Source organism: Syngnathus acus, chromosome 9, assembly GCF_901709675.1.
Source record: "Syngnathus acus chromosome 9, fSynAcu1.2, whole genome shotgun sequence".
Classification (NCBI taxonomy): domain Eukaryota; kingdom Metazoa; phylum Chordata; class Actinopteri; order Syngnathiformes; family Syngnathidae; genus Syngnathus; species Syngnathus acus.
The window spans coordinates 12,333,295-12,351,173 of record NC_051094.1 but is presented as its reverse complement, the minus strand read 5'-3'; the positions used below and the strand labels follow the sequence as shown (position 1 = coordinate 12,351,173).

Genomic DNA, 17,879 nt, shown 5'->3' with positions numbered 1-17,879 from the left:
AAAAGTAGTTTCCCAAAATCAGGAAAGATATGACGAATCAGACAGATGACAAGATGTTGTTCGCAGTCTGATGTCTTTTTTTAGGATTAAGAATGATTAAGTGATTCCGGTCTTTTTCTGATGCCAAAAGCAGGAGAACAGAGAACAGCATTGACTGCAGAATCAAGTGCAGTCAGTACCTTTGAATGTCACACCGGTTGAGATCTAAAAGGATTAACATGAAAATTCCTCAACGTCACCCATGAAGCACACGATGAGATCTCACCAAAAAGTCCTGATGTTTGTTCTTGCAGACCGCGCCATACATAAACATGCGTAAAATGTTTTGAGCTGCAATAGCAGGGATGGTCAGTACGGCAGAGGCAGGATGAGCAGTGACATTAAAGCATGCAATGTTTTGGCCTCCAAACCACACAGATAGATGCATGACACATTTTCGGAACATTAAGGACTCATGTGATAAGCAACACAGCTGCTGCACAGCAGACACTTTTTTTTTTTTTTTTTTTTGCAGAAGGGCGCACCTATGCACAAAGTAATTATGCCGACAGGGAAGGATTTCTAACTTGGACAACAGATGCACGGATTTGCCTTGAAGGTGTAGGACGAGCAGTCTGCACACACACACACACACACACACACACACACACACACACACACACACACACACACACACACACAGGTATCAAGGCCACACCTTAAACTAAAAGCAGTAAGTGGTAAAGTCCAAGCGATTGCAAATTCTTCCCTAATGTGTAAACGGTTACATTCCCACTTGTTGCCCTTTTGTTTCACCCTGCAGGAGCTCTAGAAGGTTTTCTAACGGAATATAAAATTCATGAGTACAGAAACTTCCATATCGGCTCAGTGAGATTAGAATTTAGAATGGTTGGCATGCCCACTGAAATCCAGAATCCTTTTCCATCGTTCGAAACAGCCTTAGGAAACTTCTCTTATGGAATTTATAAGAAGGAGTTATTTTCATCCACCACGTAAACAACATCACAGTCACCGTAAATCTAGGCTTTTTTTCCTCTCTTTTCAAGTGACTTTACTTTGCTGGGACTTGACGCGATCGAACTTTCAAACGGCACAACAAACGTGAGCCCCACTTGACTTGTTTGGAAAACTTACCCACACCGTACTTCTCTTTCTTGGTGGGAACCCAGCGTGTCATGGCGTTGTGGTGGTGGGAAACAAAAAAAGATTTCTCTAAATAAATAAATAACTATTTACAATGGGATAAACGAGGGTGGGTAATACACTTTTCCTGCTCGTCCCGAAAAGTCTACTACAGTATTTCCGCCATCATGCCTGCTGTAAGAGGAAGGGAAAGTGTGCAAGGAGGGGGCTGGACGGAGGGGCGTGCGCAAGGGAAAATATTCGGAAAACTCTTATTCATTTGCTCACTGGAGGGTTCACTAAACAATTGCGGTCTGCAATGTTGTACAATTAAATGTAGTGCATCTCGAAAGGGGTACATTTATTATGTACGAGGCTGGTCATTTTCATAAAACAGATGTCACTGGAGTTCCTTTTGAAAATCAAGTAATTTTACTGGGAAGAGTATTTGGATTTTTGGCAGTCGTTCATTCAAATGGTAATATTTTATTCTAAGGAAAAAAAACATGTTTGAATGGAAAGTTGTTGACATAGGAACGAGAAATGTCGACACGAAAGGGTGTCAAACCCAAGGCCCGTGGGCCAGATCTGGACTGCGACATATTTCTATGTGGCCTGCAAAAGTAAGCCAAGCGTGTCAACTTCCATGAAAAAAACTAAACCACAATTTCATCTAGTAACTTGAACAAGAGTTTAACAGTTATCCTTGACTCCTGATTTCAAAATTACTAGTTACCCCATTATTTCTGGTATATTGTACTGTACACATATGTCATAATAAGTCTTTCACATGCATAACGACCCTCAAAGGGAAACTATAACTACAATGTTGCCTGCAATCTTTTTTTCTTTTCACACAAAATGTTATCACAGATTACATCACAAATTAATTAGATGTGTTGATTTGATTGAAGAGTTTGTCCTTAATGACAAAGATGACAATAGCGAAACTTTGCACCCTATCGAAAACCATGATGAACACCACATTCGCTATATCCGCTAACACTTACAAGCATTGGTCGCTCAGTGATATATTATATGTGAGATATTATATTATATTTTCATGTCCATGATTTTTCTAATTATTGTGTGAAATAATTAACAGCATCAGTGTCTTAACATATTCGAGGTCATTTGAGTGAATTTGTTATTTCTGTGTATCAAATTGCGAGTCCACATCAGTAATCAGTTGTGATCCCTGATAAGGGGGAGGGGACTTCATTAAGTATCCTCACAATTAGTCCCCATAGTAATCATCCCACCAAGCAAATAATAATGTTGAAGACTTAAGTTAATGGAAATTTCTTTGAGGTTAAACGCTTACCTTATGCTTCCCTAGAGTGCAATTATAGTGGCACAGATTTTAGCAAAGACAAGAGTCATTTGAAGCTCTGATTGGTCATAAAAACAATATTGTATTTAATTTCAAATGCAACACCATCATAATGAAAACCACATGCATTTTCTGATATTTGGAAAACAGTTACCTGTTATACACAGATAGGCATTTCCACTGCAACACAGTGAAAAGAGCATGCAAGCATGGGCAAAGCAGTTGTGTTGCATTTGTCTTTTATGGTGCCATTTGCTTAATGCCTCCGCACCATAGCTGGAATTATTACAAGACACACTCGATAGTCTTTTCTGTGTTTCGTGAAGTAGTAATTTACAGCTGTTGGCAGAGAGCTGGTTGACCACTCAGCCTTTTGTTTGCGTGTGCGTGTGTGTGTGTGTGTGTGTGTGTGTGTGTGTGTGTGTGTGTGTGTGTGTGTGTGTGTGTGTGTGTGTGTGTGTGTGTGTGTGTGTGTGTGTGTGTGCATGTGTGTTTCCTACTGCCAAATGGTGCCATCAGTATGTTTAGTCATCCAATGCTTTCTTGTTCTCTCAGACAGGTCAGAGTTCTTTTTCACATCTATTGAGTGATCTGTTTTAAAATACAGCCAATGCAATTAGGAAGGCTACATATGTTTAAAAATGTGTGGATGCTGTTTTTGAATAGTTTTTTTTTTTTTTCAAAGGACAGAGCCAATATACTGATGGAAAAATATTGGACAAAAGTTAAGTCATAAGCACATATTTTAATACAGATTCAAAACAAAAACCTATTTTTAATTTGTACATTTCCACTACTCATAGATATCATAAGATGGAAGTAATCGTTTCAAAATGTTCTTGTTCCTGTCAATATTCAGCAAATAATACATCTATTTCAAAGGAACTTGGTAGACCACAGTTATGGCATAACCGCAGTTCTTTGGGTATTATATTTAGTAAGCTACGTATTTCTTTTAGGGTTTACTTCGAGACAGGATTTCTGTGACCTATTTCTGACTGATCTGAAGGTGTTTGCAAGTAGTGAGAATATATTGTGAGGGTATATAAAACTTTCTTACCCTTTTCACCTGAAAAACTTTTTTTTACCCCCAAATTTTATGTCTTTACTTGCACTAAACCTCAAATTTAAGGATGTAACTTCATAGAAGGTTATGGAGAAATCGCAAAGAGGATACAATATTGCCACCACCTGACTTATTTGTGCAATTGCAGATAGCTGATTGTTAGTGCCTTACTAACTGGCACTTTTGCTGCAGTCAATAAAAATACATGGTGTCCGCTGAGATGCTGATACTAACATGCCATGCATATTATGGGATGTATCAATATTTATACAATGTTTGCAATAATAATGGACATGTTTCATGTAAATAATAATTTTACTCATCTCTCATGAAGTGCTGTTTTAAAAATCATGTCCTAAAAGTTCTGTAGCACTTGTCCTCATCAGAGTTTTTGGTGGTCTGACATCTACCTCAGGGGTCACCAATCTTTTTTGAAACCAAAAGATCCTTCTTGGGTATGGATTCATGCAAAGGGCGACCTGTTTGATACACACTTCTGAAATAACACACTTTGTTCAAATTACCTTTATTTTATAAATCATAATACTCATTTATGTAAAAACTGAAGACATTCAACATGTGAGTGACTCCTAACAATATTAAGGAACTAAATCTCAATACGCAACACTATTTCTATATCAGACTAGTCAGTTATTGTAGCGATGATATATTTGTGTTGGAGGCTCTTGCAGGCAAGGTAAGGCTGAAGCAGACATTTTAAGAACCCCTAAAAAGTGAGGCAGACATCACATCCGTGTTACTAAATCTCAAAAATCTGCATGGCCAAAAAACAAAATTTAGAAGGTCAAAACAAAATTATCTTCAGCTAAATGAAATAAAACAAACCGAACGAATGAATTGATCCATAATGTTTTATGCAGTTAAGTGAGTGTTCAAGTATATTTGTTTCAAATCTGAATTATCGGCTGTGCCTCAGCCGGAAATATTTGAGAAAAAACACCACTTTTCTAGAGTAGTATTGCAAAATACTGCATGAATAAACATTTGTTTTTGCTTCCATGTTTCATGAGTTGAATTTAAAGTTTCAATCCATTTTCTATATAGTATACACACAAGTCCAATTTCTCTCAAATATTTTAATGAATTTCTCCGAATCTGAGTACTTTTCCATTGCGGACATAATCAATCTCCCTCCCAGGTGTGACATCAAGATGCTGATTATAAATCATCATTACTGTATTGCACTGGTATACCTTGGTCTATCGTCTGTGTACAATAAAAGGGCCATAGTATTTTTTTAATCACCTCAACACAATGATGTTCCAAGTTTTATCATTGTGTGAACTGTCCATCAGAACTGAGCCCTTAACTCACAGGTGTCAAACTCAAGGCCCGGGGGCCAGATACGGCGCGCCACATCATTTTATGTGGCCCGCGAAGACAAATTGTGCATCAAATTTGTGTGTCATTACTAGAATTGCAAATTGTCTTCACTTTTAAAAATATCTTTTCTTTTAAATATTTGACCAGTTTTTACTAGTCTGATTTGAAAATTAGTTATTTGTCAGTTTGTTTCGTAGCTTATACTGTATATAATATGAGGTGCTCATACATTTATTTGGGTTGACACTCATAATGGCCCTCCGAAAGAAACTATGACTAACATCCAACCAGTCGCAAAACCGCTGACTAAGTGTCACCACACCAGCCCAGTCGTCTTCATCTCCAAGATGGTCTGAGGTTAACCATGTTGTTGCAACAATCAAAAACAAAAAGATTTATATTTTTCTAGCGTATAGACACGTTTCACAGTCTGAATCATGCTGTTTAGGGGCAATTATCTTGAAATGCCTCAATTCTTTTCCTGCTCTGTGAAGCAATGTTCTACCCATCTCGCTGCCATAGCAGCACAGTGCACTAACTCGTCTGTTGTCTGAGGGTTTTTTTCTTGTCTACCAAGCAACAAAACTGCACCTGACAGCTTGATGTTAGTTTTCAGTTATGTTTCGTTTCAACATGATTGATGTTGACAATGTTTAGTGCGTGTAGAATCGTACATTGCAGTTGTAAGGCAAATTTGACAGACACAACCTTTTCCAATATGAAGTCAATTGAGTGGCTTGCAGTGGTCACCATTTGTAGCCTACGTAAAGTTGTCATTGATGTGAATAAATAAATAAATAAATACATACATACGTACATACATAGTACATACATACATACATACATAAAGTTCACAGTTTACTTGTTACTGTTATTAAATACAGATCTACTATCTTTCTTGAACATCGCAGGTTTCAATTTCTTCTCCCTCTTTGCCTGCAAGCGAGGAATTTTTTATTTCACGTTTAATTGGCACACAAGGGCCCTTCAAATCTGTTACAATGTGTGCACCATATAAAGCAAAATATCATCTTTAATAATGTAATTAATTGTATTTGAACATAAACAGTGTCAGTGCTCTTCTCTGTTTTACAGGCCAACAGAGGCTTGTCGGCAGAACAATTTAATTAGGCGATTCTCTGAGCTCAACAGAGGGAGCCAAAACGCTTATCAAAGACTTCCTTTTTTTGTGGAAACAAAGGAGGGCTGTCTGCAAGCAAGCAGCATTGTGAACATTACTCTCTGGACATTGTCTGGAGCAGTGTGCCACTTTTAGGGCTGGATACACCTAACAGCGGCTGGAAAAAAACACAACTGCTGAAAGTGTTGCTTTTGAAATGAAAGCTGTGTGACTTATTTGTGTGAAATATTTGTTGTTGCCATTGTTGTTGTTGTCATGAGCAATGCTATGTGCTTAAATTTGCACCACTGTCACTGCTACACTGTTGGCCTGCTTTTCCACGATTCAAGTCATCCAATTTCAGCTCAGTATCACCTTGATTAATAATTCAAATCTTATTGGGTGCACCAGACAGCAAGGCAACATAAGAATCACTGTTGTTTGCACTCAAGCTTATACAGATTGTATTTCCAACTACAGTTGAACGCATTGTATTTCTGTCTTCTGAATCCTCTTGTACTGTAATTGACACAATTCCCATTTATAGCTGATAAAGGTGACATTAAAAGTCTGTTAATGTCAGTTGACAATTATTTGAGTTTACAGAACCTGTAATTGTTGTTTCATGTTTTCACTTCTTTGTTCAAGTACAATTGAGCAATGATGACATTGCACACATGGGGGAAAGCATTATAAAAAGTTTAAACTGGTGCATTCAGAACCTACCAATGACACATGGACTACAGTATGAAACTCAATATATGAAGATGAAACGTGATCAAATTAATACAACCTCCTATGACACAAATGAGTAAATTTCTTTTTTTTTTTCTCACAAATCTATGCTTTTGGTCGATCCGCATTTGTGCATATCATTTTAACCAAATTATTGAGCAAGTGTTGACAATGGATTGATCTCTTTGCCAATACAATAGTATTAGTTGAACCAGCACACTGTTTGCAAAGTCTCCTGCAAAGTGATGATTTTGTTTTATAGGGATTCCGCCAGACGCCATCAATATGCAAATGGTACAAGGATCCGTGTCCCACGGCCCATATTACCTCACTTGCAAGTGTTATTTATCTCAATTTGTCCAGAACGACCTCTGAAAGCGTCTAAATCTTGAAGAGTTTGATGTGAGACTGTTCTTTCACATCATACTCATCAAAACACTCTTTTATCCCCTTTAATTGATACACTGAGGTACATAATACTTTATTCACAGTTGTGTCTCAATACTTCTGTTTTGTGTGCATACGTTTGGTTCAGTGTGTTTATCTGCGCTGAGAGCTTGGACCCCTGTTTCAGCACTATGTCTGTTGGATGCTTTATGGGTTTAGATCCAGTCAAAAGAACATCATTAGTCTCCTTGAGTGTTTTAATCAATAAGAAAACATTTACCATATTGCGATTGCTTTGCGTCGCGAAAAGTGTGGGCGCAGCCAAACACACTGAAAGTAGCATTTCTGATGATTAAAGTGAGTGCATTTTTGGACTGGCTCAAGCTGCATTGTAGCAAGGAGGCTGATAATGTAATCGGGCTCAAGGGTGGAGTGAGGCAAAGATGGGGAGGACACAGAGAAGGAGGAAACAATATTCAGTACAACTATGCTGTTATACATGTTGCTGGTGCGCTGCAGAGAATCAAATACAATTCTCAACATATCCATTTTTCAGAAAGTGTTTGAGTGTAATGAGAGAAGATATTGAGTGTGCGGGTGTGCTATTCATTTCACTGATATAGTGGAACTGGGCCTCTGCAGCTACCGAAAGGAAGACCTGGCATCTCTTTACTGGATATAAAACAGTCTGTCCTCTGTCAAGGTTTAATGCAATGAGATACGTCTCTGCGCTCCTCCCTTAGTCATTCCTCCTCTATCCCAACCTCTCTATCTCTGTGCCCCTCCTTAATAAAATAATGAAATTCCCCTGCCCTAGCTGTCTCGGGACGGCTGACACTTGGCCAGATTCATTGGTGCAGCACACTAGCTGAGTCATAAAGGTTTCACCGTGCTCTTGTCCATAGACGGGAATGTAGATGAGGGTGTGGCAAACCAGAGAAACACCAGCATCAGGACAATGCATGCTTGCTCAAAATAAACACAATACACGGCTTTATTGCTTTACACTCAGTCATGTAAAATATCACAGTGCATTACTGACAATTAAAGGAGAAAAATATTAAACACCATTTGATGAAATAGTGTATTAAAGTACTCTATATGCCATTAAGTGATTCTAATTAGAGTGGTACAGGAGAGACGACACCTTATTTGCTGATCATGTCAACGTTTTCATTTGCCTTTAGGGAGAAAATGACTGTTGGTTAACAAATGTAAAAGTGAAAGCAAAATTTACAATATATTTATATGTAGTAAATTCTGTATGTTGAATAAAAATGGCTTTTCTTGAATGCAACAACTATGCATAGCACTACAAATGAAAACCACTGCATAGAATCTCAATTGGTAAGGCTTCAAGGCTTTATTATTTCAGCACATCATGGAACAGCAGCAACCACTGTCAGGATATTAACCAATTCGGTACCAACCTTCTTACTAACATATTCTAGTGTCAAGCATAAAGATGCTGCAAACAAATCTACACTAAGCACAATTATACTGTAGTTATAATTGTTGTGAGATTCTCATTACTTTGAAAATGGTTCAAGTGTAGCATCCATGCAACAAGTTGAGACAGTCACCTTTACAATTTAACAGACGATATATATACGAGCCTCACAGGAGCGCAGTTGCTTTAGCTGCAAGTTACTAACACATTCATAAACACTACTAAGGTTTTCCATTTTTTCCATCAACCTCTGTTTCCACTTCCTTTTGTCTTCCTTTCTTTTCATCATCATGGTCCTCCCCTTCTTCTTTGTGATCAGATTCATCCGCTCCTTCCTCCTCATCCTCCTTTACTGGATCTTCTGCCTCCGCATCTTCAGGAATGAGTAATTTATTTATTGCACCAGCCAAAATACAAAATATGTGCTCCACTGTATGTGTGTGTGTGTGCGTGTGTGAACTTACCCTCTCCATCAGCTTCATCCTCACCCTCGTCATCTTTCTCTCCTTTGTCCTTGTCATCTACTTCCTCCTTCTCCTCCTCTTCCTCCTGCTCCTCCTCCTCTTCTTCTTCCTCCTCCTCCACCTCTTCCTGAGGAGGGCTTCTCTCCGATTGCTGTGCCATACTTGCTGATATTGTCTCCTCAGCGGAGATTGTTGATCCGTACAAGCGAGAGGTCAATAGGTACGGAGGATATGAATGCAGCTGAGATTGCATGGAGACTCTTTGCATGGATCTTCCATGAAGAGGTCCAGCGAATACAGCTTGCGAGTGAACAACAGGAGACATCTGGCCACAGCGGTCTAAGCGGTTTTCTTCTCCTTCAAGCAGCTTTCTATGATCGTATTGAACACGGACAGCAAGGAAACATATTCACGGCATTTGTTTCTTAACTTCCATGCAACATGTGCGTAGGCGTCAAACCTGTAGGCTGCAATTTCAATATCCAAAGCCATCTTCACATTCAAGAGATCTTGATAATCTTTCAGGTAGCGAGCCATTTCGTTCTTGTTTCCCCTCAATTCTTCCTCCAGATGATTTATGGCATCCTGCGAAGACAAATAAAATGACATTATTCGCAGAAATTGCCTTGTCCGGACACACATCAATGTCCTTGATTTGCTCACCTGCAGTGCAGAAATCTCAGCACTCTGTTTCTCCTCCACTTCCTGCAATTGGTTTTCCAATGCTTGGTTTATCTCTCTACAGGCATCAATCTCCAACATCCTAGTTTTTAGCTGCCTGCGGTATTCACCAGCCTCATCTTTGACATTACGTACATTCTCTGTATTGCGAGCGGTGCCCACCGACATAACGTTCATCTTATTGCAGAACCACTCCTCAGCTGACTGGCGATTGCGTTGCGCCATGGTCTCATACTGGGCTCGAATGTCCCGTAAAGCAACCGAGAGGTCAGGTTTAACTACATTCATCTCTACAGACACTTCTGCGCTGTATTGGATTTGGGCCTGGAGTTCTGCTATTTCACTCTCGCAAAGACGCTTCAGGAAGGCCAACTCATCCAGCAGAATTTCCACTCTTTTTTCAAGCTCACTTCTCTCCATTGCTGCCTCATCTGCCTCCTTTCTGGCATCCATAAGCCTGCCTTCTGCCCCCTCCCTTCCAAGAACTTCATCCTCATAGCGTTTTTGCAGGTTCTTCAGCACGCCCTCTATCTCATCCCTGTGGTGCTGGGCAGCTTGTCTCTCATATTGGGCCTCATCCACTGCAGCGTTTAGCTGGCGGATCTCGTGCTCGTATTGAGCCCGGAGGTTCGATGGCTCTGTTTGGCGCTGTCTGAGCAACAGTCGTTCAGTCTCCAGCAACTTGTTTTGTTGCTCCAGTTCATGAACCCTATCTATGAAGCTTGCAAAGCGATCGTTTAGGTCTTGTAGCTCAGCCTTCTCCTGCGTCCTTAATCGTTTGAATTCAGAGGTGACCTGTGCTGCTTGGTCAAGGCGTAGCTCGGAGGCTGCTGTATACCCTGGAGCGGAAAGCAGGAAAGAGCTGGAGGTACCTCGAGTGTGGGTCGGAAAACCTCTGTATGACGATGCATACTGTGTTGGGGCAGAGTGGCTCGGATATGCAGCCCTTGATTCGAGACCTCCACTTGATCCATATCCTGCACTACGCACAACGGTTCGCCTCTTGTAAGTAGAAGGAAAATAAAAGTCAAAGCCGGTAGAAGTCATGATTAAAGGAAATCTGCTTCTTGTGTCTTGGGGTACAGCTGCTTCAACTGCGCAGTGATTCTGCATTACACTGGCTTTTATAGAGCCTGTAATGACCGTGACGTAAGCTACTTTTTGCAGACATGCTGACAAAAGGAATTGATAATGGACCAGCGAGCCAGTCTCAGCCAAGAGTGAGAGGTGGGGTGAGGATGTTCAATATGTTGAGTGGCACTGCAACAAGCAGGGTCACTGAGTGCAGCTTCCTGCATCCACCACATTACATAGTACCTGCAAATTGCAACATGTATTTTTCAGTGTCTGTCATGTTATGAGTAACATGGTATGTTTTTATTTCATGCAACTAAATGCAATGGTGATGCATACAACCTTATGAAAGCATGTAAGGTTTATGAGGTCCACTTAGTTGTACTTTAAGCCCCTTTCAAACATAATAGTCAATGTCTGCCCTCTAGCGGATGTTAGATTGCCATACAGGTGGTTCCTTATGAGGGCAGACTTTGAGGGCAGATTTTTTATCAGATCTTCATTAAACGCCACATTTTACGAAATAAACTCCTCAACAGAATCGGAACCTTAAATTCAGAATGATGGAAGCTGTTACACAAGAACTCAACTGAATTAATCAAGATCAGTCAACGAATATGCATTCCCATAATGGGAATGTAATTGACGGGCAACTGAACATCGCAATAGATTTGTTTAATATGCCAATATGTGATTGGCCAGCCGAAAACAGCATTGGCCAATGAGCGGCAAGTTAACTAGTGAGTGGCGCACTCCAAGCCAGAGCGCTCCTTACACTAACAATAACAAAGGTAGGTGAATTGCGAACTTTAAAACTTAAATAGTAGGACATATTGACTCTCGCAGTGTTTTCAGACTATATTGCTCTTGTCCTAATGTTCAGTTCCCGTTGAGACGTAAATGAGTGGTAAGTCTCAGTTGCTTTACATCGATCGGCTCCTCTGAATGAAGCAATAGCACATCCAACTCACGTATGCTCACCATTACTCTGCTCAGGTACCTAACGGAAATTTGTCACCCTTATTATGGAGGACAACTAGCAGCCCGTTGAGTTGTAGAACTACCACTCTAACTGATTTATTGATAGCTGATGCTTTTCTTTTCAATCCGACTGTGTCCTGTGGCAGAGCTAGGCTAACTATGCTATACTTTCATTGACATTCTGAGTAAGGTTAAGCTAACCTTATAGGCAATGTGCTGAGTAATAGTTCATCAAAACCCCAAGGACTGTAACATACTCCTGCCAACACGCATTACTTATACCCGTACTTTCAACATACACTTGTCACCTGATGTTCCAAGTTTTTTCTTTCACTGCTGATATGTTTTATTCTCGTAAATAGATCCGATCAGGATATGAACCCAAAGGTCGATGGTCTGTTGTTATCAAATGCCACATCATTCCAGATATAAAAAATGGTAAGGTGATCTGATTTAATTTTTGTACATGCTTTGCCAATCAATCAAGTTGTGCATGGAACACCCGAGTGAGCAATGTGTGAGTTTCTCCTGTTTTCCGACTTGTGTTTCATAGATACGCATTGCAGCATTAAATGCAGCATCGACAGCTGCAGATGAGTCGCAAGACCCGTTGAGAAGTAAAAAAAGCCGAACAAAAGAGGCGCAGGTAGAGTCAATCTATGCAATGCTTATTCTCTCCTACCGACATTTCCGTAATGAGGTTTTCTTTTGTTTTCTTTTCTGTGTAGGAAGCTGAGGCTTTTGCTTTGTATCATAAAGCTTTAGATCTGCAAAAACATGACAAGTTTGAAGCGTCTGCCGAGGCATATCATGAGTTGCTTAAAACGCCACTCCTCAAAGAGGTAAATTACCATTCAACATCAATGTCTTCACTTATTATACAGTCAAGTCTTGAATTGCATTGAATCCATAAATCGTAAAACAAGGCCTTAACTGGCATTAAAATGTCTTAAAAATGACAGTCCATGGCTGTAATGTATCCTTTTTGCATAACTACAATAATATTTCAAATGTCATCTACAGATAATCAATGAGCTGTTAATATCCCAATTTGATTTGCTGTTTTAAAAGAAGATCCTGTTTGAAGTATTGTAATTCATTTTCTTTTCATGATTTAAGGCCATGCCCTCGGAGGATCAGAGCCTGGGTCTCAAGCATCCCGGACTGATGCTGAAGTATTCCACATTTAAAAACTTGGCTACTATGGCAGCATCACGAGATGATCTGCAAACAGCGATGGAATTTTACTTAGAGGTCATTAAACAAGCCTACACACAGCTAGAATTTTATCAATGAAAAAATGATTCATATCCTGTTTATAATACTGTGCATTTATGCAGGCCGTTTTGTTGGATTCCACTGATGTGAACATGTGGTACAAAATTGGACAAGTGGCTGTACGACTGCTGCGCATTCCTTTGGCTCGACATGCCTTTGAGGAGGGATTACAGTGTAACCCGGACCACTGGCCCTGCCTGGACAATCTGATCACTATTCTCTACACACTTTGTGACTATACATGTAAGTTAAACAATGCCAATATCGGTTTGCTGTCACTGGTGAGCAGGTCTGCCTCACAGTTCAGAGGGTGCAGGTTCGATTCCACCAACGGCCCTCCCTGTGTAGAATTAGCATGTTCTCCCCGTGCCTGCGTGGGTTTTCTCCGGGCACTCCGGTTTCCTCCCACATCCCAAAAACATGCTTGGTAGGCCGATTGAGCACACCAAATTGCCCGTAGGTGTGAGTGTGCATGGTTTGTTTCTGTGTGCCCTGCGATTGGCTGGCAACTGGTTCACGGTGTCCCCCGCCTACTGCCCGATGACTGCTGGGATAGGCCCCAGTACGCCCATGACCCCCATGAGGACAAGCAGTACAGAAAATGGATGGATGGATAGGGTTTGCTGTTAATGGTTTCCCAATACAAGTGTTAAAGTAATGATTGTCTGCATAAATATTTCCAGGGTGTTTGTACTTCATCAGTAAAGCCCTTGAAAAAGATCACTGTTACACAAAAGGCCTGGTGTTGAAGGAGAAAATCTTTGAGGAACAGGCCAGTCTTAAAAGGGACACGATGCAAATGTTCAAGAGATGGTGACTGCACTCATTTTTCTATTCTTCACTTTCTGTAAATTCTTTAGAAAATTCTTGTCACTTTCAAACGTCGTTGTGATGTTTGTTTGCAGTGACATGTCTGTCCACTACGTAGAAGTGGAGGAGGAGGAACGCAAATCCATTGTGGAAGAAGCTCTAGAATTACGAAAACGCAGACAGGCTCTCTCTCACACAGAACCAACCACTGACCTTGTCTTGGTTAAGCCTATCCGTTGTCTTTCGTGAGTACTCTTAACAGTGTTTGTAATTTATTTCAAATATAATATAAAAATCAAATATATTATTATAATTCTGACTAACACGCACAAACACATGAGGGCATATAACAATTGAATAGACAGATTATTGATAATACCAAGCTCTCCTTGAATTTTGAATTGATTTAAGAGGTGCGTTTCAAAACTTTTCTCTATTTTTTGTATTTCATTGTGTTGCGAGTTCTATTGAACATTTGACCTTAAATACATTTTTGCGATGAATTGATTTGACATGGGACTATTTTCTGAACACAGGTGGAAGCATGTGGGTGAAAGCCTTATTGCAATGTATAGATATCAAACCACGTGCGGGCCGCCACGTCTAAGTCTTGGTCGCAGGATCGACTTGTCTGCATACCGTGACCGAAGCTTCCTCCAAAACCTGCCTGAACCGGGCAGTCCGATCAGCACGGTCCAGACGACAGTGCTGAGCAGCAGTCCCAGCTCATCTCTGCCACCGACTCTCCTTCCTGAGCCATCGGCGCTCTCGCAACCTGCCATCCAAACCCAAATTGCCATCGTGGAAATCCCCGCAGCTGCTCCTTCTGTCGGTCAGTTACACCAAGCAAGTTTCTAGTGATGACTTAATGATGTAAAATCACATGTTATAACATTGTTTCTTCACCACCCATGGTTTCAGCTATGGACATTTCATTGATAGACAAGGCAAAGAAAACAACTAAAAGGAAACGTGCAGTAGAAGATAACGTCGAGACCGCCAAGAGACGTTCAGCACGGGTTCGAAACACTAAATGCAAAAAGGAAGAGAAGATTGATTTTCAGGAATTACTTTTCAAGTACCTTCCTTCAAGGTAACCTTGTTGTTATCTTACCACTTGTGCGCTCCGCTGTTGTACCTTATGAGATGTTGTTTGTTAATGTAAATGATTATTTTACACAGCACACCTGTAATACTCGTGAGCATAACCGATAAGAAGACAGGTGGATTGTTTGCTGTTGAAGTATTGATGCATCATATCATTCCCCTTCTTATAGGCTAAGGAAGTTTGACCCAGATAATGAAGATGAAAGTTTGAGTAATCTTGAGCCACAATGTGATGTGAAGGATGACATGCAGCCTCTACTTGGGAGCTGCGTTCCAGTTGACGCAGTTGATTACATGGAATCTGGTACACGCATACCTCCATGTATCGCTCCGTTCTTGACATAATCTTTCTTATTAACAAAAGATTTCATTTTCTATTTTTTGTAGAGCAACAGGATGTTCATATCTTCCTTCTCGGAAATATGAACAATGGAGGAATACTGGACCTGATGTTGTGCTATTTAAAAGCAGTGGGTCGGAAGTTCATGGAGGAGTGGCCTCCAGGTATGACCGCTGTGGTTCTGGAGGTGTTCCAGGCTTGGCGAAAGCACAGCTGCGGCCTTCCTAACCCTTTGTTTCGAGACTGCCGTAACCAGCACATCCGGGTAAATAACAAAACAGGAAATATTTGCTACAAATCCAATTGTTGAAGCATGCATCTATAACTTCCCATTGTTACCCTTTGCTTTTTCCTGCTTTTTCACTGTTAAATTTAGTCGTGGAATAATTTGAGTTTGTGTTTGGAAATACGCTGTGAGGCACGATAGACTTTCTTTAATTTGACCCATAAACATGCACCATTTTCAACAGACGAATACATTCTAATCAGTGAGTATTTCACTTCTCTTATTTCAGGAAATGTTGGAAATGAGCTTGGCATGTATGGAATTACAGTTGGAGCAATGGTTGCTCAACAAAGGCAAGACTGGTTGGTACCTCGAACACCTTTTGATGATCAAGCATAAACTTTTTTTGGTTAAAAAAAAAAAAAAAGTACAGTATTATAAAATGTCTTACTACTATTTTTCACTGCCTTTAGTGACCACTAGAAGAAGCGTGGATTCCTGCAATGACACGGCTGAAAATGAATTCCCTGGGCAGCATTTCCAGGCTGATGTCTTGCTCCTGGCTTTAGGTTCATCCCAGAAGGATCTGTTTGAGGACAATTGGTTGGATTTCACAGTGCGTGTCTACTGGCTGAAGGCCAGATCCCTTGCTCTCCAGGTAAATACACACATTGTTGTTGTTCTTGTTTATAGCAATCAGATATGACAAGAAAGTTTGTCTCTCTTTTCAGGGAGATATGGAATTGGCTCTCGAGAGTTATGATGTCTGTACAGGGCTGTTGCAGAGCAAACCCAAGCCCCCTGAAGGGAGATATTACACCATCAAACTGCCTAATTTAAGCCTAGATGCAGCAATCTCTGTTGATGAGGTCAGTGTTTATTACTCCAAATATGTTTGGCTTTCACCGATGAAGTCCTCGTTTATTTCATTCCAAATGTGTTTGTTTGATCAGATTGACAAAAGACTGAAGTCCCTGGAGCGCTGTCAGTCATTGGAGGAAATCCAGCATCTCTTTGAGTCTGCGGACTTTGAATCGGTCGTGCGCTTGTTGCAGCCTACTCTGAACTATGGCAGCAGCAGGAGTAAACATCTGGAGTTTGTTAGCTCAACACCAGAACGTCCTGCTCAGCTTCTGCTGCTGCAGGTCAGATGCCGCTCAAACTCACTAGTCAACAAGAAAAGGTTTTCGTCATGTGACGCTGAGTTATGATGTGTGATGATTGGTGCCTCTCATTCCTCCTGTGTGCAATTTTGCCACAGAATTCACTGTTGAAGCTCCAAGACTACCAGCAATGTTTAGAGACAAGTGAGATGGCTCTGAATGAAGCTTTGCAGCAACTCAACTCTTCCACAAGCAGTTCTTCACCTGTGAAGGAAGAATGGCTCAGCACCATTACAAAGCTGTTGGAGGGCATCGACGTCTGCTTTACCAAAGACTCCGAGCTCCTTAGCAACATCACCCACTTCTCCAGTATGGCTCGACTGGCAAACAATCTTATTCAGGTTAGCTGAGTGCTGACTAGTACTACTCATCATTACAGTCAAGACCCATGCATGGTTCTTCTATATGGGATGTAAAAAAAAAACGTTTTCGTTGTCTTTTCAGCTGATCGACCTCAGCATGACAATTTCCGACGATCCCAAAGAACCTTATTTCTTTTCTGTACTGCCGTGGATTATTTTGTATCACATCATCAAACACGAAGAAGCTGCTTTTAATGCTATGCTTCAACAACATATGTCTGTAGGGGACGAGGAAGGTTTGTGGACTCATTCCATGCTTGTGCCTTGTTTACTTTGCTGTTACACTGAATCACGGTTGTTAACATGACTTTTAGATGACTCAGACACTCCAATGCTGCCATCCTCCCTTATGCTTCTGAACACCGCTCATGAGTATCTTGGACGTCGTTCCATGTGCTGCTGTTCAGATGGTTCACTACTCAAGTTTTTCGTAAGCATGGGCATACTTTCAAACAGCTCCTCTAGACTCTGCATGAATTAAATTGAATGTATAACATTGAGTTTGTTTGACAGCAATTTGATATTTACCTTAGGTTGGAGTTTTGGAAAAAGAGTTTGCAACAACTGGTGCTGCCAACAATATTAGTCATCCTTACAAAGAGGAGTTGGAGATGGCTTTGGAACAGTGCTTCTTCTGCCTCTATGCCTATCCTAGTAAGAAGAGCAAGGCCCGCTTCCTTGAAGACCACTCCTCTCCACAGGTCAGATTCTTATCTTAGAAGTTAACCAAATTTTTGTGCTCCTCTAAGCAAATCTACAGGGCCACGGAATTTATCAAAATGAAACTGCTATTGAAACACATGAATTTGTCATTGCAGGTTCATGATTAGTGGCCA

General features: G+C 40.6%; 3 protein-coding genes across 7 annotated transcripts in view; 1 reads left to right on the top strand and 2 right to left on the bottom strand.

The window, feature by feature from the left end:
* dock5 (dedicator of cytokinesis 5) overlaps nt 1–1,326 on the bottom strand; it is a 31,752-nt gene extending 30,426 nt beyond the window's left edge. Inside the window, exon 1 of the mRNA XM_037257804.1 lies at nt 1,135–1,326. Coding sequence (XP_037113699.1) covers nt 1,135–1,177 — 43 coding nt within the window. The 5' untranslated portion in view covers nt 1,178–1,326. The remainder of the gene's footprint in view (nt 1–1,134) is intronic.
* Nucleotides 1,327–8,445: 7,119 nt separating this feature from the next.
* Nucleotides 8,446–10,810, bottom strand: neflb (neurofilament, light polypeptide b). Its single transcript, XM_037257855.1, has 4 exons — nt 9,685–10,810; nt 9,482–9,606; nt 9,022–9,392; nt 8,446–8,930 (listed from the first exon to the last, which is right to left on the bottom strand). Exons 1-4 carry the CDS (start codon nt 10,747–10,749, stop codon nt 8,779–8,781), a joined length of 1,713 nt encoding a protein of 570 aa, XP_037113750.1. The 5' UTR covers nt 10,750–10,810; the 3' UTR covers nt 8,446–8,778.
* A 686-nt stretch (nt 10,811–11,496) lies between these two features.
* cabin1 (calcineurin binding protein 1) overlaps nt 11,497–17,879 on the top strand; it is a 28,692-nt gene continuing 22,309 nt past the window's right edge. For all 5 annotated transcript variants that reach the window (XM_037257802.1, XM_037257801.1, XM_037257800.1 and 2 more), the window contains exons 1-20: nt 11,497–11,567; nt 12,120–12,195; nt 12,311–12,403; nt 12,486–12,599; nt 12,877–13,011; nt 13,098–13,278; nt 13,719–13,848; nt 13,941–14,090; nt 14,382–14,677; nt 14,767–14,938; nt 15,123–15,256; nt 15,340–15,557; nt 15,808–15,880; nt 15,992–16,176; nt 16,250–16,387; nt 16,472–16,663; nt 16,780–17,022; nt 17,126–17,279; nt 17,358–17,473; nt 17,577–17,744. In XM_037257802.1, the coding sequence (XP_037113697.1) occupies nt 12,193–12,195; nt 12,311–12,403; nt 12,486–12,599; nt 12,877–13,011; nt 13,098–13,278; nt 13,719–13,848; nt 13,941–14,090; nt 14,382–14,677; nt 14,767–14,938; nt 15,123–15,256; nt 15,340–15,557; nt 15,808–15,880; nt 15,992–16,176; nt 16,250–16,387; nt 16,472–16,663; nt 16,780–17,022; nt 17,126–17,279; nt 17,358–17,473; nt 17,577–17,744 (2,895 nt within the window). In that variant the 5' untranslated portion in view covers nt 11,497–11,567; nt 12,120–12,192. The remainder of the gene's footprint in view (nt 11,568–12,119; nt 12,196–12,310; nt 12,404–12,485; nt 12,600–12,876; nt 13,012–13,097; nt 13,279–13,718; nt 13,849–13,940; nt 14,091–14,381; nt 14,678–14,766; nt 14,939–15,122; nt 15,257–15,339; nt 15,558–15,807; nt 15,881–15,991; nt 16,177–16,249; nt 16,388–16,471; nt 16,664–16,779; nt 17,023–17,125; nt 17,280–17,357; nt 17,474–17,576; nt 17,745–17,879) is intronic.

What these genes read in the sequence shown, in the direction of transcription:
- neflb (XM_037257855.1), bottom strand. Translation starts at nt 10,749, where the DNA reads ATGACTTCTACCGGCTTTGACTTTTATTTTCCTTCTACTTACAAGAGG. An exon ending in CTGAGATTTCTGCACTGCAG is followed by an intron (nt 9,607 to 9,684) that starts GTGAGCAAATCA and finishes TTGTCTTCGCAG; the next exon opens with GATGCCATAAATCATCTGGA. An exon ending in GGATGAAGCTGATGGAGAGG is followed by an intron (nt 8,931 to 9,021) that starts GTAAGTTCACAC and finishes TCATTCCTGAAG; the next exon opens with ATGCGGAGGCAGAAGATCCA.